Source organism: Sardina pilchardus, chromosome 7 (assembly GCF_963854185.1).
Source record: "Sardina pilchardus chromosome 7, fSarPil1.1, whole genome shotgun sequence".
In the NCBI taxonomy this organism is placed as follows: Eukaryota; Metazoa; Chordata; class Actinopteri; order Clupeiformes; family Clupeidae; genus Sardina; species Sardina pilchardus.
This window is the reverse complement of record NC_085000.1, coordinates 28,409,716-28,432,196: the sequence shown is the minus strand read 5'-3', so window position 1 is coordinate 28,432,196 and position 22,481 is coordinate 28,409,716. Positions and strand designations below refer to the sequence as shown.

The 22,481-nt window shown below is 46.5% G+C and overlaps 2 protein-coding genes across 2 annotated transcripts; one reads left to right on the top strand and one right to left on the bottom strand.

Moving 5' to 3' along the window:
- Positions 1-3,770: 3,770 nt before the first annotated feature.
- Positions 3,771-7,704, top strand: htr6 (5-hydroxytryptamine (serotonin) receptor 6). The gene is made up of 3 exons (XM_062542041.1): positions 3,771-4,917; positions 5,868-6,002; positions 7,120-7,704. The coding sequence occupies exons 1-3, from the start codon at positions 3,937-3,939 to the stop codon at positions 7,498-7,500; spliced, it is 1,497 nt and encodes a 498-aa protein (XP_062398025.1). The 5' UTR covers positions 3,771-3,936; the 3' UTR covers positions 7,501-7,704.
- Positions 7,705-7,986: 282 nt separating this feature from the next.
- tmco4 (transmembrane and coiled-coil domains 4) lies at positions 7,987-21,055 on the bottom strand. Its single transcript, XM_062541670.1, has 14 exons — positions 20,892-21,055; positions 19,226-19,376; positions 18,874-19,048; positions 18,241-18,268; positions 17,980-18,109; positions 17,285-17,382; positions 16,621-16,764; positions 16,147-16,266; positions 15,503-15,667; positions 14,922-15,058; positions 12,595-12,679; positions 12,168-12,285; positions 11,899-12,016; positions 7,987-9,339 (listed from the first exon to the last, which is right to left on the bottom strand). Exons 1-14 carry the CDS (start codon positions 20,935-20,937, stop codon positions 8,584-8,586), a joined length of 2,271 nt encoding a protein of 756 aa, XP_062397654.1. The 5' UTR covers positions 20,938-21,055; the 3' UTR covers positions 7,987-8,583.
- Positions 21,056-22,481: the final 1,426 nt, after the last annotated feature.

The following is a 22,481-nucleotide window of genomic DNA, read 5'->3' as shown; positions in this document are numbered from 1 at the left end:
GTCTTCAACATAACAACTTAGCCTATTTATTATTCAGATCTTATTCATACAGTACAATGATAAAGTCAGTGGTTCTCAATCAATAAGTCGCAATCTCAATCAGGCATAGTGAGCTGTGCTGTGAAATCTTAAGGAGCCCAATGCGTTTTTACACCGGCTCATGAAATAGGCTATAAGGCTATTTTTTTTAAAATGCATAAATGACGACCTAACTTCTTAATTAAATAGCTCAGTCAACATCATCATGTGAGCATATGCCTATCACAGTGGTCTCAGCTCATGAACACGGGGTATTCAAAAAATAGGGCATGAGAATGAACACCCCTGTTATAGCCTATAATAATGTGGAATAACATTGCTTTATTATCAATAACCATACGTCAGTGTGCCTTGCTTTGGTGTTTTGGTTTGATCTTTGGTGTGTCTTCTTGATTCTTGAGAATCTCTGCTGTAAGTCCTCACCTGTTTAAAAATGCTAAATGTAGTTGAAACATTGATTTATGAATAGTGAATAAGAGAGTGTGCGGCTACTCTCTTCTTACTTATTATCTTGGCCAGCACCTCTATGTGGGTGTGTATGTTCCTACCTTCATTGTGTTAGTTTTACTATAGTGACCAGCTTGTTGTACATTGGCCCTAATTTGAATTTTACATGTAGGTTGTGTCTTTCTTAAAAATGTGCTCAAACATGTTCCTTTTGTCTACTTGTAGGAGCGGGTCTTGGTTTAGGAATTGTCTTTTCGGTTGTCTTCTTCAGACGTAAGTTACGCCCTACATTTCCCGTTTCCCATTTAAGAAGTGTGCTGACAGTTATGACTAATGCAGTACCCTGTAACTCCCAAATGTAAAGCATGTATCTCTTGCCAGATCTCTTGTCGATATATCATACTACTTATCATTTTAATATCGTATTAAATAAATTCCTTCAGGTCGCACGTGGCCAATTGCATTTGGCATAGGAGCTGGCCTTGGCATGTCCTATTCAAACTGCCAGAATGACTTGAGATCACACTATCTTCTTTATAACAACATTCCGAAGGTTGGTGGTTTGAAATTACTTTGATAGCGACTAAAATTACTTTCTCTGTCATTAAATGATAACATTGACTCTCTCTTTTTTTTGACTTGTCTGTTTCTACAGAAGCAGTAGCGGTTGTTACTGAAGGCTGTCTGCTGTGTGATTTGTTTTTTGATCTCAGAGACTAATTGTCATGCTGTGTACTGATCGTCTGCCGTTTAACCCCTCCATGTGCCTGAGCGAGACTGACATTGTTTATTTAATACAATGTTGTTGAAACATGCAAGGACCACTGGACATATGCAATGTTATTTGGGTCAGAAATGTAACCAAAACGATGAACATATTGAATTTCTGTAAAATCATTGCCTGCTATGGTTCCAGTTTTACCTGCCAATAACATCATAACAGCTTGACCAGCTGTGAATGCTATTTTCTTTCTTCATTTGATTGTGATACATTGTGATGAAAGAGAAGGATATTTAAACTTTGTGTGTGTGTGTGTGTGTGTGTGTGTGTGTGCGCATATGTATGCGACTATGCGTGTGTGTTTGCATAATTGTACGACTATATAAGTAATTCCAATTATTCCATCCGGTCGTCCTGCACTAGAAGAGCTGTTGAAGCCCTACACACTCCTCCATTGCATCTGTGGGGAAATGAGGGCTCTAGAACACTATAATGTTTGCAAATAAAGGCTCTTTTTCTGTCAAAGGATGTGTTCTTGTTCTATTGCCTTAACTGACTGAATGACTACTCAGATGGATTTCACCAATGAATTTATTTTGAGTTCTCAGTTCTTATGTCGACTGATTAAAACCCTATTGAAGTCGGCATATGTAATGTAGTTAAAACATGACAGAGAAGTAAGTAAAATATATATCCTAGTCCATTTGAGTTGGAATGGCAGTTGATAAGGAGTGCTAGTTTGCTTTTGATTAAAACCCATGATGGATGATGCTAATCTGGTCACTGATGCAACAATACAGTTTCTCACCTGCATCAAGACCAGATTAATTTGAGCAGAATCATGTCCCTCCTACACAGCTCCATATGTTTCAACCTGTACAGTCAGTTAGAGATACAGTAGATGTTAATAAATAATCCAGTATCCATCATCTGGGATAAATATATAAAATATCAAATTAATTAAAAGCTTGTTAAAATAATGTTTTCCTTCACCTTTCACGTCTCATAGCCAAAGGAATTTATATGATTTGAAGATCTAGGCCTATCCCAGATGGTTGTCATTAGATTTATTGTATTTGTATTATTTCTTCTGGTTATATGTTTATGGAATCATCCAATTGGAGCTATGCTTTAAAATAATTGCTCTAAAATCCCTTCACAAATATGGACTATATGACCAGTTCCTTTTTGTGAGAGACACACATGGAAATTAATATCTGAGGATTATTAAGGAGTTCAATTAAAACAGATGTGTTCATACAACATAAATGAGATTCCCAAAGTTAGTGCACACACCTTTCAGAACACAATATTACTTGCTCTGTTATGTATAATGGTGTTATAATACTGTTACACTCACAACAAAAAGCTAACTAAAGTGATGAGTTGTTCACAACGTTTGCAGTTTTATTTTGAATGGCTTCATTTGCAGACACCTTAAGGAGACATGTAGGCTTAGGTCCACACTGAAGTGAATGACGAGTGTGGACCTGACGTTTATCGTACAAATTAACATCAGCCGTGTACCAAAAAAAGCTCTCTTGTTGTAATGAAAAAAGAATTTGCATTGTTAGTGAATCCTCATCTCAATCCTCTCCCAAGTATGCATTAAGAGGTGGATGCTCAGACACGCTCCATACCCAAAAGCAGGGCACTGATCTTCCAGGCACCCTGAAGTGGCAGACACAGGGATTAGGGGGCCAGAGCAGTTACCAGGAAAAGCCACACGAACGCAAGCCACCCATACCTGTGTAGAGCACTTGTAGTCAGAGGCACACAGCTCACAATGGCATGTTCTCTCCGTATCGGCACAGCAGTTTCTCAGTTTCGCACATTTGCGTACACATTTTTTGAAGTGATAGGAAAGGGGAAGAAAATGCAAATGCACACAAACACACACACACACGCGCACAGACACACTTAGCAGCCACCCACAGAATCACACTGCTTAAATTACCCGTTGGGTTACAAAATTAAAATTACTTGATTCTTTCCCACTTGTTTCCATTCAGCCTACTTCTCCCTCCCTCCCTCCCTCCCTCCCTCCATCCCTTCTTCCCTCCCCCTCTCCTTGTCTTCCTCTCTCCCTTTTCATTCTCCCTCTCCCTCCCTCTTTCATTCTCTTTCTCTCCCTCGCCCTCACTTACTGTAGCCCACCTCTCTCAGTTGCCCTCCCTCAGTGAGTGTCATCGTGACACGTTGCTTTGAAACACACTGACAGACACCGAATTGCTCACACTGGTGCCGAGCCACGATGAAGCCTGACTACTGACAGGGAATCCTGCCACTGAGCTCCGTGTGCTTTTCTCTGACTGGGAGCAGAGTGCTAGAGAGAGAGAGAGAGAGAGAGAGAGAGAGAGAGAGAAAGAAAGAAAGAGAGAGAGAGACAGTGATGCACTCCCAGCTTCCATCCTCGCAAAAAAAAAAAAAAAACGGGGGGGAAAGAGACGGGATTACCAAAGCGGCGCCTCACTCTTGATTTTTAGGAGTGTACCTTCCAACCTGTGCGAGGACCTGTGAGATGACTCATTTTACCTCAACTCCTTGAAGTAAGCCTGGCAGTTCTCTGGGGACCAAAAAAGAAAATTGAGAAAAAAAAAGAAGAATTTGTCTGCTCTTTTCTAGTGAGTATTCTTCTCTTTTTTTGCAGCGTTCCAGGAGAGACAGGATGCAATAAAGCCTGGGTTGAGAGGAGACGGGGGGGAACAGGAAGGCGTGTGTCTAATGATATGAGTGCCTCCACACTGCCTCGAGCCGAGGCAGCCTCAGGAGCCGTCGGCAATCCTTACGGCAACCTCAACGGCAACGCGGTGGCCGGCGGTGGCGGTGGCGGCAGTGGGGACTGGAGCATCGGTGGCAGCGGGCCATGGCTGCTGGCCGTCATGCTCTCCCTCATCATTCTCATGACGGCGTGCGGCAACATCCTCCTGATCGCGCTGGTCTTCGCCCACCGCTCGCTGCGCTGCACCTCCAACTGCTTCCTGGTGTCCCTGTTCCTGTCCGACCTGATGGTGGCGCTGGTGGTGATGCCGCCGGCCATGCTGAACGTGCTGTGCGGGGCCTGGGTGCTCTGGGTGGACTTCTGCCCCGTGTGGCTCTGCTTCGACGTCATGTGCTGCAGCGCGTCCATCCTCAACCTGTGCGTCATCAGCCTGGACCGCTACCTGCTCATCATCTCGCCGCTGCGCTACAAGCAGCGGATGACGCCGCCGCGCGCGCTCCTGCTGGTGGGGGGCGCCTGGGGGCTGGCCGCCCTCACTTCCTTCCTGCCCATCCGCATGGACTGGCACAGCCTGGGCCGCGGGGAGGGGGGCGACCCGAGCGCCGCGTCGGGACTCGGCACCGTGAACGGGAGCTACCCGGACCCGCACTACCCGCCCTCGTATTTCCAGCGCCTGCCGTCGTCCGGCGGGGTGACGGTGCAGTGCCGGCTGCGGGTGACGCTGCCGTTCGCCCTGGTGGCCACGTGTCTCACCTTCTTCTTGCCCTCCACCGCCATCTGCTTCACCTACTGCCGCATCCTGCTGGCGGCGCGGAGGCAAGCCCGCCGCGTGGCGGCGCTCACGCACCCCGCCTACCCCCAGCACTCCCCGGGGGAGCCGTCGCGACCCGCTTCCCCCGGGCACGGAGGAGGCGCGGACGGGGACGACTACAGCCAGCCCGACCCGCCGGCCTCGCGCCAGGCACCGGTGAGCACCGCCTATGGGGAGGTGGGAAGTAGGGAGAGAGAGAGAGAGGGGGGGTGACGAAAGGCAAAAAAAAAGGACAGGTGCTGGTGCTATGATGGCACAGTTTAGGTCATCTAACAGAATTATGCAGTCCAAAAAAATAGTTCCGAATGCAAGCGAAGGAGAGAGAGAGAGGGGGTGAAGAAAGGCAAAAAGAAAGACAGGTGCTGGTGCTATGATGGCACAGTTTAGGTCACCTAACAGAATTATGCAGTCCAAAAAAAATTGTTCCGAATGCAAGCGAAGGAGAGAGAAGAAATGTGAAAGAGTGTGTGCGTGCCTTCCTGCCTGAATGTCTTTTACTTGAGCTTGGCCTTGCTTTAAAGCTTTCAATTATCTTCAAAAGATCCACTGCAGAGTCACAGAGATCACCTCATGAAAAATACAACCGTCCTTCAATTGTTGAATAAAGGCAGGGAAGTATACAGCCAGAAGTAAGAAAAATCTTTTAGCATAAATCTGTTCTGAATAAAAACCCATCTCTGAGGTGACACGAAAACAAGAGAGCACAGACAGCCATGGCCATTTAATTGAAGGGGGGAAAAAAGTAAAGATAAAAATAATAGGTTCATCTTTTACGCTGCGTTAGAGAGAGAAGAGTGGTGGAGAAGATGAAGACCTTTTGGGAGGGGGGGGGGAGCACGATGGAAGCCATTGAGGACAGAAGAGAGACCTTGTGATGTGTTACTCTATTCCAGTCCCAACGCCTGCCTGAGCGCAAGACCAATAAATAATCATTGCCGGCTGTTGGGGTAGGGTGGGGTGGAGTGGGGTGGGGTGGAGTGGGGTGGGGGGGCGGGTGCTGGATATATGGCTCTGAGATGAATACAGCCCCGCCGTGGCACTGAAATCCCTCCTCTCTTTCTGTGTCATTCTCTCCTTCTTTTCCCTCTCTCTCTCTCTCTCTCTCTCTCTCTCTCTCTGGGTCCCAGCTGTCGGTGAATAGCGAGCGCAGGCTGGCGCACCGGCAGGGCAGGAGGGCATTGAAGGCCAGCCTGACTCTGGGAGTCCTGCTGGGGCTTTTCTTTAGCGCCTGGCTGCCTTTTTTCATCACCAACATGGCCCAGGTAAGTGGCTGGCTGTGAGGCAACACGGTGGAAGAATGTCTTTATGCCCCCCCCTTTACTGCCAATAGTCAACACTATTTAGCATAGGTCACAGTTCCGTCAAGAAAACAACGAAAAAGGTGATGATCCTACCCGATCAACGACGTTACTTAGTGCAATACCAAGCATTCCACACTTGAAATGTCAGACATAATTTAAAAGTCTGTGCAGCACCAAAATGAGTTGAAATTGTTATTTTAAGGTTAGAGAACTGCACTGTGTTGCTTTTACACGTCTGAACACACGCAGACGAGCTGCAAGACAAAAAAGGGTTGCGCTCCTCCAAAGAAAGTAGTTTTTTCCACGGCAGAAAATATCCTGAAGTGTCTCAGCCTGCCAGGTGTTTGCTGTTTGTGGAATGGGCTGGTCCATCCGGTCAGGTGTGCTTGTGTTGGTCTCTCATCCTCTCTGTGAAGCTGTTTACTGTGTTGTTGTGGCATGAGAGGGCGAGGAACAGTCTTTCTGGAGACACAAAAAGCTGGTAATCCTGGATTAGGAGGATGACCTTCATCTCGTCTTGTTCGTGTCTTGTTTGTTTCGTCGTTAGTACGTGCAAAGTGCTCCAGACTGGGACGAATAATCATTAGGCACGAATAGGCATGCTATTAGATTCTATAATTACACCCACCCCCTCACCCCAGTTTTCAACGATCCAGTCATATCAGCTTCCATCTGCGTCCCCCACTCTCTCTCTCTCTCCTCTTCCACAAACTGAATCTCTCCACCCTCTCTTCCTCCTTCACAGCCAATATGCTGTGTGAACGGCACATATCCCCTCCCCGCCTCCTTCTTTTTGTTGCTGTTCCTACTTCCTTCCCTCATCATTCTCCTTCTATCCCTGCTGCGAGCACATTATCTTCTAGCATTTCTCCTCACGTTTTATGTCCTGTTACTCTGTGACCATATGTGTGTTTGTGTGACGGATGCCTGCTCTAGCATCCATTACATTTGTATCTATGTGTGTGTGCGTATTAAAATACATCTCTAGGCCCCGTAGTTTTGACCTATCCCCCTCCTCCTCCCATCACTCACCTATTCTCCCATCCTGCTCTTCGTCCTCCTCCTCCTCTTCCCTCAGGCCGTGTGCGAGTGCGTCCCCGCCACCCTCTTTGACGCCATCACCTGGCTGGGCTACTGCAACAGCACCATGAACCCCATCATCTACCCGCTGTTCATGCGCGACTTCAAGCGCGCCCTGGGCCGCCTGCTGCCCTGCTGCTCCTCGTCCTCGTCCGGCCGCACGCCCCGCCGGCCCTCGCCGCCGCTCTCGCTCTCCCTGCGCAACTCGGGCGAGCCGCAGCTGCCCTCCGAGCCGGCCTCGCTCAGCTCCGTCGAGCGGCCGCAGCCCGAGCGCGAGCCGCCGGCCACCGCCACCGACGCCGTCAACCTGGTGGACGCCGAGCAGGCTCGCATCGAGTTGCCCCTGCTGCTGCCCAATCAGGTGGACGCGCTGGACTGAGGGGAGGAGATTGGGGGGGCAGGGGATGGATAGAAAGCTAGTGATGTACAGAGAGGTAAAAGGAGTAGAGGATGGAGAGAAGATGAGGTGACCCTAGCCCCATGACTGACTAGGAGTAAAGTGTGTGTGTGTGTGTGTGTATGTGTGTCTACAGTGCCTATAGAAGAAGTCATCATACCCCTTTGAAATAGTTACTTTTTTTGTCAGCAGTAAGACAAAAACAGTCTTAAGACAAAAAAAGTAACTATTTCAAAGGGGTATGATGACTTTCTATAGGCACTGTATGTGTGTGTGTGTGGGGGGGGGGGGGGTGCTAACTGGGGAAATCTGGTGGTGGAAAGAAGCTGAGATGGACAGGGGGGTTAGAGGAGCGTGAGGTGGAGGAAGACAAACATAGGGGCTTTGTTTTTGTGTTTTTAGGGGGACGATGTGGTGCGGCATCCAGTTGGCATGGCATTATCACACCAAGACACGGGGAGGCAGGAGGGCTAAAAATGGGGTGTTTTTAAAAGATCTGCTGCCTTACGGTCATGAACATAACAACTGATAACCACACATAAATATGCACATGCATGCACCACATACACACATATAGCTCAGAGTTGTGAACACACACACACACACACACACACACACACACACACACACACACAGACACACACAGACACACACACAGACACACACAGACACACACAGACACACACAGACACACACACACACACACACACACACACACACACACACACACACACACACACACACACACACATCAGAGCAGGGAAAATAAACAGGCTGGAACCGGGCAGACAGCACTTACCACTGTGTTCACAAAAGGGCAGCTCAGTTGTGGTTTGACAATCTATAATTACCACTGGCAGCGTGGTACAATGGTCCTCCTATGGCATACAACTACAACATAATACTGACTGTTTTAAACAATTCCTTTCAAATTACACGGCAAGGACTTTTGAAATTAAACTGCGGGCTGCACATGCTGTACAGTTACAGTACAGGTGATAATGATTTGTTTTTTACAGAAATAAATTAAATTACTATAAAAACACACAAAGATGTTTCCCTGAATTATTGAATATTGTCATTTGTGTCTCGAGATGTCTTCACTGTGTGATCCGTCATTGGATGATGATAAGAGTGAGTTGGTCCAGTACCAGCCAATGAGTGTGGGCGTCTGGCAGGTTTGCCTTCGGGCGTCTGGTCACACAACTCGTGCTGTGTTTGTGTTTGGTCTCCGTCGCTGCTGTGCGAGAGTTCAGCGGTCCAGCTGGTGGTGTTCCAGTCCCAAGAGTTCTGTTCAGACTCCGCCTCCCCCTCTGTGGACGAGGTCTCTGCGTCACGCTGGGTGTCCTTGTGAACGCCGTCCTCCGCTGGACAAAGTAAAGAGTCGCGATCGTCCCTTTCGGGACAGCGCAGGACCTCGCCGTCCTGCTCGTTGAGGGAGTCCAGCAGGTCGGAGATGTCTGGTATGTCCCAGCCGTCGTCCATCACCTCGGCGGCTTCACCTGGCTCCTCGTTGCCTGAAGCGGTCGTCGTCGTCGTCGTCGTCGTCGTCGTCGTCGTCGTTGTCGTGGCCCCCTCCTTCTCCTGTTGCTGGTCTGTGGTCGCCGTGGTGCTGCTGCTGCTCGCGTCTTCGTGCGTCTCCTCGGGACCTTGTCCACTCACCGGGTCGGACAGGGTCTCACTGGCACCAGGAACCCCCGGGGTCATGCCCAGGATCAGCGACGGAGACCCTGGCATCCTGCCCGCCCCCTCACGCGTGGGCACCCCTACCGCCACCAAGATGGTCTCCATTTGACGCATGTAGTCCAAGTGACCTTTCACCTGGGATGTAGTAGAACACACAGAGGCAGGAATGACAACATACACTGATCACAATTTACATTTCTACTCTTTCTCATCCTCCAAGTTCTGGGTGCCACTCAATTCAAGCCACTTGCGTCAACTAAATTGAGCTAAAATTATAGTTACTTACAGTACAGACAATACCACAAAGGAATGATATTTGTGCATTTCACAGGGAAAGAGCACTCAGTGAGCAGAATTTGTCGGGTGCAGATCAAGGTCCCCTGGCCTGGCAATTTTGTGAGCATGTTTTTCCTGCCAATAAAGCCTAATGGAGTCTTTTGTTTATGCTGAGGGAGTCACGTGATCTGTCTCTCCATGTGCCGGCCAATGGGCATGGATGGAGTGTCCAAGCGGGGGCGTGCGAAACGCAGCTGAGAGCAGCTGTGCTGTGAACGGCAGCGGCCTTTAATTGTATCTTCCCCAAAAACGTGTCGTTTCGTTTACTGGTAGCGAATGAACTGCTGTTTTTATACACACATTACACACATACACGCACACACACACTTGTGTGTGTGTGTGTGTGTGTGTGTGCATGTGCGTGCGTGTTTGTATGCGCGAGACATAGAGACATTAAGAATCATATAAACTGTAAAATTGCTTTAAGTCTAGGATGACTGGACTATGGAGCCATATCAGGAATAGCTGAACTCATATTAGTATGCAGTGAGTGTCTGCAGTTGCCAGCGCACAGGCACTTCACTTAGTCATGCCATTCACAAGATAACATCTTAACTGGCTCTCACAGATGAACACAACGCAAAAGCTTTAACCTATAGAAAAAATGCAAGGACATGGAATAGGGCTATTGTTGTGTTCACTTGCACTAACGTATGCCTTGCATCACCTAGTACTGAAAGCCTTCACAAATGCTGAGCAGGTGACAACTGTGACGACCACGAAATCAATCATTTCTATATGTCATGAATCGATTCAATCATATCAACCAGATCTGTCACAGGCGTGAATGATGTGAAGATGCATCATTGAAAATTCTGTTTAATTCTACAATCCTGTTCCAAAAACAGGGACACTAAATAAAAACAGAATGTGATCATCTGCAAATCTCATAAACCCATATTTACTTTGACTAGTTCATGAAAATGATAAGCTCATTTTGAATTTGATGCCAATGTCAAAACATAACAAAAGGCAAAAATATGTCAAAACAGAATAAAAGGCTTAGAAATGTGTGCACTGCTGAAGAAAACACAGGAGGGATGTTTCACAACAATTATGTTAACGGACACACATGATTTGATATGAAAAGAGCATCACAGAGAGGCAGAGCCTATCAAAAGCACACATCCGGAGGTACTCATCACTCCATATAATCCTGTGGGCAAATAATGCAACAATATCACAATAATGCTCCTGGCCCCAGCCGTGGCGCAACTGGCTGGGGCATCTGCACCGCACTCCCATTCGCTCCTATTCGCTTCCTGTCTCTCTCTACTGTCCTATCTGATTAAAGGCATAAAAGTATATATGTACTTTAAAAAAAGAATAATGCTCCTTAATGTAACATTGCAAAAAATGTGGGGATTTCATCTAGTCTGATGTAGCAGTCTGGTACAGTACTGTAGTGGGGCGTGACTATGGGCACTGTCAATAGCTTGTACAACAGATACAAATTTAAATGTCTAGTTTCTCTAGTGACAGCTGTAAACAAAATCAACCGAAGCAAGGTCAGATAACGGGAATGACTAGGCATCAGTCCCTCATCGTAAAAAAACACTGTGCTCTGTGTGTGACTATATGTGACCCTGTAAAGCGGAACCAGTCGTTTCGGTAAAATTTAGTAAATTAAGTTATTGTGCTCACGTGAACGGCCATAAACTAAGCTTTCCAACGATATGTATATCGAGGGTATTACACAAACTATCGCTAAGATAACCGCATCCAAAGTTGACATAGTTCTCCTGTCACGATATGCCAGAAGAGGAGAAATCACCTGTTTAAGCAGCGCGTGCACAACGGGAATGACAGCAAATGTGTTGAATCTTCGCCGGGTTTAACAGTCAAAACGTAGGTTTTTCAGTGAAATGCGTTCGCGATATGAAACTGTAGACTGTATGCAGCCGAATTATGCGAAAACGTGAAATTCAACATTTTAACCCGGAAGTTTGTTATTGTTGATTTTCTCAAAATAACGATGTGCGCAAAACGACTGATTTCGCTGTGAATGGTCACATATGTGTGCATATTGTTAAAAAAATCTGACCACAAATTGACAACAACATCTATACAATGCAGGGTATAGCCTAGTATCCCTCCCTTCCTCGGGCATGATGCCACTGTTGCGTGAGAAAACCGACTCTGCCAGAGACCAGGCCATTACTGCTGGGCCTGGAGCGCCTGCTGAGCCCATCACTCTTGCATGGTTCATGTTTCATAGAGCCAGCTCCTGCTCACCAAATGATACAATCAAGACAGCAAAACAACACCGACGGCACAACCATTTATTACGTGTCTGCGAGATCCAAATTGAGAGTACCGTGGCCTGTGCCTCGCTCGCTCGCTCGTTCGCTCACTCACCACGGACGACAGGTCCACGTTGATGATTCGCGGATCACTCAGGCTGATGGGCTGCAGGCCCGCCACCGACAGCTGGACAGATGAGCTCCGGTACAGGAATCCAAGCAGCCAGTCTCCCCTGCCGGGAAGAAATCAAACAGAGGAGATAGACAACCTGAGCTCCCACAATGCGTCACCACCACTTCCATGTCACATTGTCTCTGTCTCTCTCTCTCTCTCTCTCTCCTCTCTCTCTCTCTCTCTCTCTCTCTCTCCATTACCCCTCTCACCTGCAGTATCCGTTCACAATCTTCCCCGCCACCACCCTGGACAGCCGCTCCCACGCCTTGTCAGATCCGTCCACAGGTGCCCCCAGCAGTACCACGTCCTCCACAACACCTTCACTTCCTGTTAAAAGACACCCTCTTATTCCCACTCTCTTCCTCACTTACGCAAAGGTAAGGCCCTCATTTGCAGCCCACATAGTGCGCCCAGAGAGAGCGAGAGACAGTGAGTGAAAGGCAGAGCGAGAGAGAGAGAGAGAGAGGAAAGGATGGAGAGGGAGAGAGAGAGAGAGAGTGAGAGAAAGAGAGAGGAAAGGATGTAGAGGGAGAGAGAGAGAGAGAGGTTTGGACGTGAAAAATAATTGCCTTTCCCCTCTAATTTGTCTTGTGTTCTATGACTTAATTTTCTTTTTGCGAGCCAGCACATACGCACCTTGGTCGTTGGCCAACTCTTGTAAACAAAAGTAGATGACTCTGGCGCCTAAGCTGAATCCAATCAGGCTGACGGGCCGCTTCCCCTTGATGGAGAGAAGGCAATAGAAATAAATAGGGAAGCCATTTTAAAAGTCCTCCGTCATTAAGAGCACACACGTGCTCTACAAGCCACATTGAACGCTCATATTAGAACATTTATCCCTCATAATTATGCATTAAGAACAGTGGGAAGCCTTGCATGCAGCTCAAACAACTAAACTCATGAATGCACAGCAGGAAGAAGAAAGGCACTGTGAGAAATTTAGCGTTTGGATCGTGACACTATTATTTTTCTCTTCTTCTTTTGTCATTTCGGCTTTTATTCCCCACAGTGATAAAACAGTTGTCAGTCCCTGCAGATCACACTGACGGGGCTTTCATTGGGTTCGGCGGCACATCAGAAACCTGCACCGGGAGCGAAAAACTATTCCGACGACGGCAATGAGTTCAAAGAGACAGCGTGGAAGCCTGAATCCACCACGCGTTCGTTCTGCTGCTCGTGAGTAACTGCTAACGGCAGGCTGAACTGCCCTCTGAACTTCAGCACGATTTGCCAGCAGCAGCAGCTCTGTCTGTGGGTGGTGGGTGCTGTGACAAAGTGTGGCAAAAAGTGTTATGTTACGCCGTTAGATTTCTGCTGAACAGCAGGAGTGGGGTGAAGGCTGCCTTCGACACTGTGTGCAACATTTGTCAAAGACTGGGCAATTTTGAGGGTGTGTTAAACTGGGGCTGTATTAAACAGGAATGAGATAGTCTGGGCATTTGTTGGCCTTGCCCACCTTCCCTTCATCCCCCACCCCCACCTTCTCCGGGCCCATCCCCAAACAAACGTATCACAGGGTGAGCCAGCCTGTGTCCTTGCTGGCTGCTCAGTGACGTCCTGAGGGGAATCAGAATAGGCCGTGTGACCTCCCACGTGCCACGCTCCCATGACAACCATCATAAGTTAACAGCAGCGCGGGGGGGAAAAAAGGAGAAGAGGAAGGCCGTCTCCTGAGGAGATGAAAGAGACGTGAGTGCGTCCGCATCAGCCTCGTTTGGCCAGGAAGCCATGGAGTGTGACAGCAGAATGTTAAAGAGGGAGGGGGGGCAGGGGGGGCGGACAGACAGGGGGTAGCGCAGCGTTTCTCAAACTGTGGGGCGCGCCCCACTAGTGGGGCGCAGAGACATGCCAGGTGGGGCGCGAGCTGACGTGAAAAACCGGAGATTTCTTTTTAATCTGTAGCCTGTGCCTTTCTTTATTGATAATTACGAGAATGCACCTCCATCTCACAAAACAAACACAAACAAGGTAATCTAGACTCTTGTAGGCCTATCATTGACCAGATGAGAATGTCTGTGCTGGAACCATAGTCCGAAAAAAATGATTGATCAGATGTCGGATTTAATTGCAGCGGGAAAAAAAACCCTGTTTATGTTCGAGACGAGCGCAGTAAAATTGAAGGATATCTTGGCTATCTGTCCGACGACACAATTGCTGTTCTGCGATCTCGAAGAACAACTGCTTGACAAACGCAAACACTCATGTTTTGCCTTGCAAGTGGACAAGGCCACCACAAAGGTGGTTTAGTTATTGCTTATGTCCGCTTTGTTAACTTGACAGCGGGCGAAGATATTCTATTCTGCGAGTATGCGAAAAGTAGGGCCACTGCAGATGAACTATTCAACATTGATCTCAACAATTAGTCTACCTGGCAGAACAGGACATCAAATGGGAAAACTGTGAGGGACTTTGCTCGGTTGGCGCACAGACGATAGCAGGTAAAAGAAATGCTATCGTCGTGATAAAGAGGGTAGTGCCTGATGCGCCACAGACGGACTGTTTCATTCAGGGAAGCGCTCGCGTCAAGGCTTGACCTGAATAAGATTTTGAACGAGGCTGTGAGAGTGTTGAACTTCATTTATAACACAGTGGTAGCATATAGTTGGCCCTTTTGCTGTATTATTGGAAATCAGCTTTTTTTGAAGCAAGGATTGACACCTTGTCAATGACAAAAAACTGACGTTATTGGTCATTGATTTAGATTTTTATTTTCTCTATTTTTGAACTGATATTTATCTTTAGTAGCCTAACTGTTGTTTGTTAGGCCTACTGATGTATATTTAGCAAGTGAAATTATAAATATGACAATTTTGAGCTTGACCTATACTTTCTATAGAGCGATGATGGACAGGTGGGGCTCGAGAAAGTCCCCTTGATCAAAGTGGGGAATGAAAGAAAAAGTTTGAGAACCACTGGGGTAGCGGAACAGAGTGAGTGAGTTATTGGAGTGCGCCGTGGTTTACCTGCTGCCTGCTCCGAAGCACCTGGGCCAGGTGTTTGCCCACCTCGGCTGAGCGACTCAAGCACACGCTCCAAGGGTTGTCAATCACGCTCGCCACGGCCAGCAGCGACGCAGGCCACGTCAGCGCAGTCACGATTCCTAAACACACACGCACACACACACACACACACACACACACACACACACACACACACACACACACACACACACACACACACACACACACACACACACACACGACACACAAAACACACAAAACACACACACACAAGACACACACACACACACACATTAACACACACATATAAACATGCACACAACCAGACAGGAGATAAAAACCGACAGGATATCACTCAGCCAGCACCTACGAGGCCTGGAGACAAAAGAGGCACAGCGCACCAGGATGAGATGTTCCGCCGCGTTACGAGATGAGGTAAAAATCAAGGTGACGCCTCAAGTGCCGGCACCCAAGGCACTCGTCTGCCTGCCACCCTTACATAATTGCCATTCTTTCACCACACTCGCCTTCCTTCGCTTCCATGACAACCCTTTCGAAGGCACCGTGTTGGCTGCGGATCTCACCTGACAGTATGGTGTATTTGAGAGCCTCCTGCGCCACGATGCTGACCAGGCCGTCCACGATGGTGTCCAGCGCCGAGCCCAGGTCGCGCAGGAAACGAGACTCCCATGCCAGGCAGTACTGCTCCCCACACGCCCCCAGGTTAGACCAAGGGGCCTGGAATGAACCTGGAACGCACAGAGAGCGATATTGATCAGAAATATTATTTATAAATAACAAAAAATATGAATTTATTTATTTCATTTGCATTTATTATTAGAGAATTTCACTGGAGAAAATTCTCCTTTTAAAGTATTAGCAAAGCTGTGAGTTCAATGATGCCTATGGCACTAGCGAATGTAGAGAGTCAAAAAGAGTGCATGTTTATTAAGCAAAGAGCCGCTGCTAAAATGGGCGTGAATATTCCTAATGTAAGCACCGCTACCACCTCACAGGCATCTATCTGTGCTGCTGTTTAGGTCGACCTTCAAAAATAAGGCTTCCACACTTGAAGCAATTTATGCGCTTGGGTGTCCTTGCCCAGATGGGGACGTGCGAGTGCCTCTGCCTCTCATGAATACTCTATGCTAATTAGCTGCCATGTAAACATCTGCCCATCCCAGACGAGGGGGGGGTTGGGGTGGGGGGTCATCATGCGGACACTGACTGTATTTGCCGCTGCACAGCCAGCCCGTCACAGCCACAGTCAGGTGGAGGTGCTTCCCTTGGTTCAGCGGCAGGAACTCAAACTCCTCGATGGCGCCGATACGCTTGTTCATTTTGTAGCCTAAACATAACAAAAATATGAACATCAACAACAACAACATCATCATCATCATCATCATAATCATCACCATCATCAAAACACATTGGACACACAAAAAAGGCTGTAAGACTGACCATGTTTATAAACTGACAGAGGAGGAAAGATGTATAGAGAGACAAGGACTGATAGAGAGGTTACCTAAAGAGAGATGTATAAATAAAGCGAGAGGTGTAGAGACTGAGAGTGAAGTGTCTCTAAGAGCAGCCCAGCTTCCAGTGCGCTGAGTGGGCTTCATGGGGAAAAGGGGCCAGGAGAGATGAAAGAGATGGAGGGGTAGATGGAAGGGAAGAAGGGAGCCGTGTTTGTTGAGCTCACCGGTAAGTCCTGCACCTGCTGCGCCAAACAGGGACGCCATGATGGCGATGCCCGTGGCTGAGCCCAGCGCAGCCGCTCCGCCAGCGCCCAACACCGCGCCTGCACCAGCTGCCACTAGGGGCGCCGCCAGTCCACCCGTCACACCTCAAGAACACACACACACACACACACACACACACACACACACACACACACACACACACACACACACACACACACACACACACACACACACACACACACACACACACACACACACACACACACACACACACACACACACACACACACACACACACACACACACACACACACAGTAAATCTAACTTCTTCATTCAGCAAACCCAGAAACAACATTGCAAGGTTAAGAACTAGGCTAAGCACACAAAATCATGTGCAAGAGTTGTAAACAATGTTCTAACAGTTCTTGAATTTGCCCTTGGGGATCAACAAAGTATCTATCTATCTATCTATCTGTCAATCACACACTACACACACATGAGTGCCCAGTGATGAGTAATGAAACCTAAATATACGAAATATGAGCTTTAGCCGAGCTGCTCCCAGAATAGAGGCCACGAGCCTGCCTATGGCTGATATGAATCTTTAATCTTGTGTGCATTGCAAACAGTAGTGAGACAGTGTGTGGGACTCTAATGCTCACCAATCACAGTGCCCCCACCGACAGTAGCTAGACCAATCAGCAAGTACCGTCGCAGTTTACGCCCTCTCTCTTTCTTTTGTCGCCTTGAAGATTCTTCCCTGTAAAAAAAGGGGGGAAAAAAGAACAGGAATCAAGGGGGGAGGAGAGGAAATGATGAAAAGGCAGAACATGCACAAGACGAAGGCTGTCATTAGAAAAAAAAAGACAATCACTTAATTGGGTTTCCTGTAACAAGCCACGAGGCACACAACGGCCTTAAACCACTCATACTTACAGCTGAAGCAAATCCTCATGGAAAGCAACAAAATCACAAACAACCACAATTTAATTAAAATGAAACATCCAAGATTGCACAGCTACACGTATACAGATAAACACATACTGTGGGGATAAATTAATTTGAACAGATATCACAACAAATGAGCCCTATCGACATGCTAATGAGCCATCACCATTTTTGAAAGCACAGTAGCAGTTTCATGTTGTTAGATGTCAAAAAATAAAACTGGCACCACACTGTGAGGTTGTGAGGCACTATATAGCACGCACACATGAAAAGCACACCAGGGCTGTCTGAGGAGATTACATGTGCTGTCTGAAGGTTGAAAACAACAAACATCATAAAAAAAGAACACATTTATTGAACCCGAAACCCCTCTCCTCGCTCTTCTGGAGACGCCTTTACTCTCACTCACTCGCTCTCTTCTCCACTCTCCCGGAGACGTTCTCCTATGGTCTCCTCAAAGTCCTCCAGCTGCTGCGGTAAGACGCGGAGCAGGCAGCTGACGTGACGGATGAGAACTCGGGCCCTGGCGTCATACAGACCTGAAAGAGAGAGGCAGCAAGACGTCAAAAACAATACGCACCTACCTTCGAAATTCATAACAAATTGATAAAGCCTTCAGAGAGATTGTGGACGCAACACTATTTTCACAGTGGCTTCATAGTTTGCTTACCATCTTTCACAGAAAACGACACCAGGTCCTGTGGAAGATTGAATACACCATTGATGCACAATTAAATACAATTCATAGAGCAGTGTTTCTTAACTGGTAGGTCGGGACCCAAAAATGGGTCGCGGAACCATTCTGGGTGACTCGCGGAGCTTTTATTCAAAATGCTACCTTATCAGATCTAATATTGTACTTTTATTTTAAAAGGATTTATTCATAGCTAATGTCAGTTATTGCCATGGACATAAACAATGTTTATGTAACCAGTCAGACATCGTTTTAGGGGTAAACGCAAATGTAATGCCAAACATCCGCATGTTCCAGACAAGTAGGTCTACAGGCACTTTGTATGTTACCATGTAGCTCACCATATCCGTTGGCTTGAACGCTAAATAAATAAATGGGTCGCGCCTTTATGAACATAGGAAATTGTGGATCCCAAAGCCAGACCAGTTAAGAACCACTGTCATAGAGGATTCAAGTGACTGTAAATGTACATTTCAAAACCAGCTAATAAAAAAAATACTTAGTCAGCATACATCATTATTTACAGCCACTTACAACGTATGATATGAAATATATCAATCGAGATCGTGCTAATGTGAGAGAAGTCTGAGCTCTGAGAGGCTGGGTCACCTGAGTGATGGGCAAGGCTCCGGAGCTCAGCAGAGGCTCTTCCTGCAGGATGGAGAGGAAAGTGTCGCTGCCCTCGAACCCCAAGCCAGACAGAAAGGCTCCCATGACTGGCATAACAGACTCATCCAGGCCAAGCCATTGCACCAGGCCTTCCAGAAACTGCTCCCGGAAGCTCCTGAGACCACAAAACGCCACACACCACCAACACCAATGAAAACCCGCCACCGCAACCCTTTAACCATGCAGCCCAGTCACATCGGTTTTACAAGCTTTACATGGCCATGCAGTGCAAGTGGCTGAAGGTAAAAAGGGACTGGATTGCTATGTAAAGTTTGCCAGCAAGATATTTTACCTCTGATGCGGTCCAGGGAACAACTTTCCTAGGGACACTCCGCACAGACCGGCATATGCAAAGCGCCCTGGTTCACTAAGTTGCCTACCAACCACCCCATCTGATCCTGAGAGAGGCTGACTGTTATGATTGGGTTCAGCTTCCTCTGGATCTGTCAGAGAAGGTTGACAACTGGCTGTGAGATATTGATGTCCTGCTCTGATTGCAAGACATGCTGTGAGGTTAAGCAATACATAAAACGTCAATAGATCAAGACAGAGTGAAATAAGTAAATAGCCTAATAGACAGTGTGCATGCATAGTGTGTGGAATTAAAAAGGTAAGAAGCAGGAGAGGATGCATAATTATGCAAATACCTCACACCTCTGAAAAAGTTAAATAGACTCCTCGGGAGTGAATCACTCCCGTTATAGTCAGGGAGCCATGGGGTCAGACCTGGCTTTGTCGGTTAAAGTTTTTTTTTTTGCAGAATCTAATAGACTAGGGGTACCTCTTTAAGATTTAAGAGGGTGCCCGGTGATATCCCTTGGGCAATTTCGTATATTAAGCCTTTCTTGTCCAATGTGTTGACTATAAGGCGGATATACTACAGGTGAATAGGGTAAAAAAATTAACAAGCAGATATCACTATGAAACTTCACCAGTTGATTACTTAGATCAATATGAAAAATAAATGTATTACAAGTTTTCTGAAATTTAATGTTTGAATATGCAAATTAGGTATGATGTAATTAAATATGCGCTGATTTGCATAAACGTAAAAAGATCAAATCTGAACATTGGACAAAGCCAGTTTCAATTTTTTTCTTTTCATTTTGTTGACATAAGAGATGAAAAGTATTTTAGAGAGGGAATTATGGATATCTCATTTAGTTATTCAGTAAATCAGAAAATACTATACCAGCCTTTAAAAAATCAATTTTCGCCATGTTTTTTGGAATAAAATGTCATGTAAATCAGGCTAAGAATCATATATCAACAAACCCCTCTGCAAAATCCTTCTAAACATGGTTAGGTATAAGACTGAAAAGTTTGGTGTATGTAGATGCTTGTGAAGTGGAGATTTTATCCGCCTTATAGTCAACACATTGGACAAGAAAGGCTTAATATACGAAATTGCCCAAGGGATATCACCGGGCACCCTCTTAAATCTTAAAGAGGTACCCCTAGTCTACTAGATTCTGCAAAAAAAAAAACTTTAACCGACAAAGCCAGGTTCACCTAAATTATGGCATTTGGCTCCCGGACTATTAGGTTAGGTCCGCATATTGACAGTGCATTCACGTGGTGTGGCAACATATCATTTGGTTTAGTAACACATTAACTAGCCTGTTACATAACACTCCCTCAACTTTTGATCAAAACGTCACTGTTTCTTTCACCGTTGATAGCACTAACGTTATAGGTCTGTGGCCACAGCCAGAGTGACAGATGGTTTGCCTAACGTTAACATTATGTCCGGCTACCGAGCCAAACATGGCACAAATAACACGCAATTACTCACACTTTTAATAACCTCACATATTCAAATGTTCAAGAGAAACTGTTGTGAATGATGACAAGGAAAACATATGCCAATGTTTCAAATGTGCCAACTGCTAGACTGAACGTTCAAGCTTCAGCCTTTCGCAACTAGTAGTAGCCTACGTTAGAAATGGTGACCCTACCTGCATTTAATTCTTGACCAGTATCTGTCCTTTTGGGTGAATTCATTTTAAGCGAGATAGGCCCGTTGATTACATTCGCAATTGTTGATGTGTCGCAACATTGCAATAACTTAGCCCCTTTGCTAACTGAACTGTAGCGTCAGCGGGGGAAGTTGATCAGAAACTTTGGCACCCAGCTTCCTCCCCTCGAACTTGAAGTCCCACCCTCTTCTTTGTTGTCATTTGGTAGTCTACGTGGTGCTGCGGCAGACAAGAGACAACTTATTCATGTAGTTTCAAGAACATTTCTGATTCGCCTTCTCTCAGCTTTCTTGCGGTATGTTCCTCTATTAGGCTATTCTGCACAGGAATTATTGTTTCCTTTTCTTTGTCTTTCTTTTTTTAAATATAGGTCTAGCTCTACCAATAACGGCCACCAGGTGTTAGTAAAAGTCTTCTGTGAATATGTGATTTGCACGCGCTTCAAGACCTCTTATGTTTTAGGCTACATCTGGAGACTTCAGGAGCACCATGACTGCCTAGCATTATTATTGCCTTGGTATAACGAAGACCTATCGCCACAGACAAAAATGCAATGTTTACAATGGTGCAAATGAAGCGGAAAGTAATTGTTAATTTATTGGGTAAAATCTAAATATTACACCAATTAGGCCTACAGTAAAATCTAACTATTGTTTGAGTCACACAGGCTACACACAGACTCATATAACACACCTTATGTTTAGCCATCTTTAATTTCTAAACGGATTATCCTGCCAACATCTTACTGGGGCCTACTCTTTTTCTGAGAATCACTCTGTTTTTCTTATATCAGTGACATCCATCCTCCTCATATCTGGCAGCAAACACAAGTAGTGCTTGCTTGGGTGGTAGGATAAGCATCCAGGTTTGATTAAGTATGCACCTCATATTTGGGCCCACATTCCCTCCCCGCAGCCACCATAGCATCAATCTAGCAGTGAGACTGTGTGCTTGGTTGTTTTGACATGCAATCCAGATGTGATCTAGCAGTCGGCCACACTAAGGGCATGCTCCCTTGGCTATGTGGTTTTGTCTGAATAAGGAGATGCACATCTGAAGGGCACTGGTGACTCATCCGGCTGCAGTGTAACCCCCCCCCCCACACACACACACACACACACACCCCAGGATGAGGACCTGCCCATGTTATGTATTCACCGGGACTGGGAGTGGGAGGACATAGCCTATATCTCTTTTGAAATGTACATGAAGAAAGACAGAGAGAGAGAGTGAAAGAAAGAGAGAGAAAGAATGAAAGAAAGAAAGAAATAGAATACTAACACAGAAAGAAATAGAAAGAAAGAAAGTCCCCCAGTCATTTAAAATGATTTCCTATCATTTACCCCTGCCCTGCCCTTTTTCCTTAGCTCTGAGTCTGACTCACTAACACCAGTTCCTGCCTGGCACTATCTCTGCTCTCACAATATATCAGCACCCCGACAGGCCTGAGGGAGTGTGTGAGGGGCATGGGGGACCACCAGAGGGGGATTACCGTGGAGGCACAGCATATGAATCAGTACTACTTGTGAAAATCTGAGTGCTTTGCTAAAGATAATTTCCTGCATTGTC

What these genes read in the sequence shown, in the direction of transcription:
- htr6 (XM_062542041.1), top strand. Translation starts at nt 3,937, where the DNA reads ATGAGTGCCTCCACACTGCCTCGAGCCGAGGCAGCCTCAGGAGCCGTC. An exon ending in TGAGCACCGCCTATGGGGAG is followed by an intron (nt 4,918 to 5,867) that starts GTGGGAAGTAGG and finishes TCTGGGTCCCAG; the next exon opens with CTGTCGGTGAATAGCGAGCG. An exon ending in TCATCACCAACATGGCCCAG is followed by an intron (nt 6,003 to 7,119) that starts GTAAGTGGCTGG and finishes CTCTTCCCTCAG; the next exon opens with GCCGTGTGCGAGTGCGTCCC.
- tmco4 (XM_062541670.1), bottom strand. Translation starts at nt 20,937, where the DNA reads ATGAATTCACCCAAAAGGACAGATACTGGTCAAGAATTAAATGCAG. An exon ending in GAGAGTGGAGAAGAGAGCGA is followed by an intron (nt 17,383 to 17,979) that starts GTGAGTGAGAGT and finishes CTTTTTTTACAG; the next exon opens with GGAAGAATCTTCAAGGCGAC. An exon ending in ACGTGGACCTGTCGTCCGTG is followed by an intron (nt 9,340 to 11,898) that starts GTGAGTGAGCGA and finishes ACTACATCCCAG; the next exon opens with GTGAAAGGTCACTTGGACTA.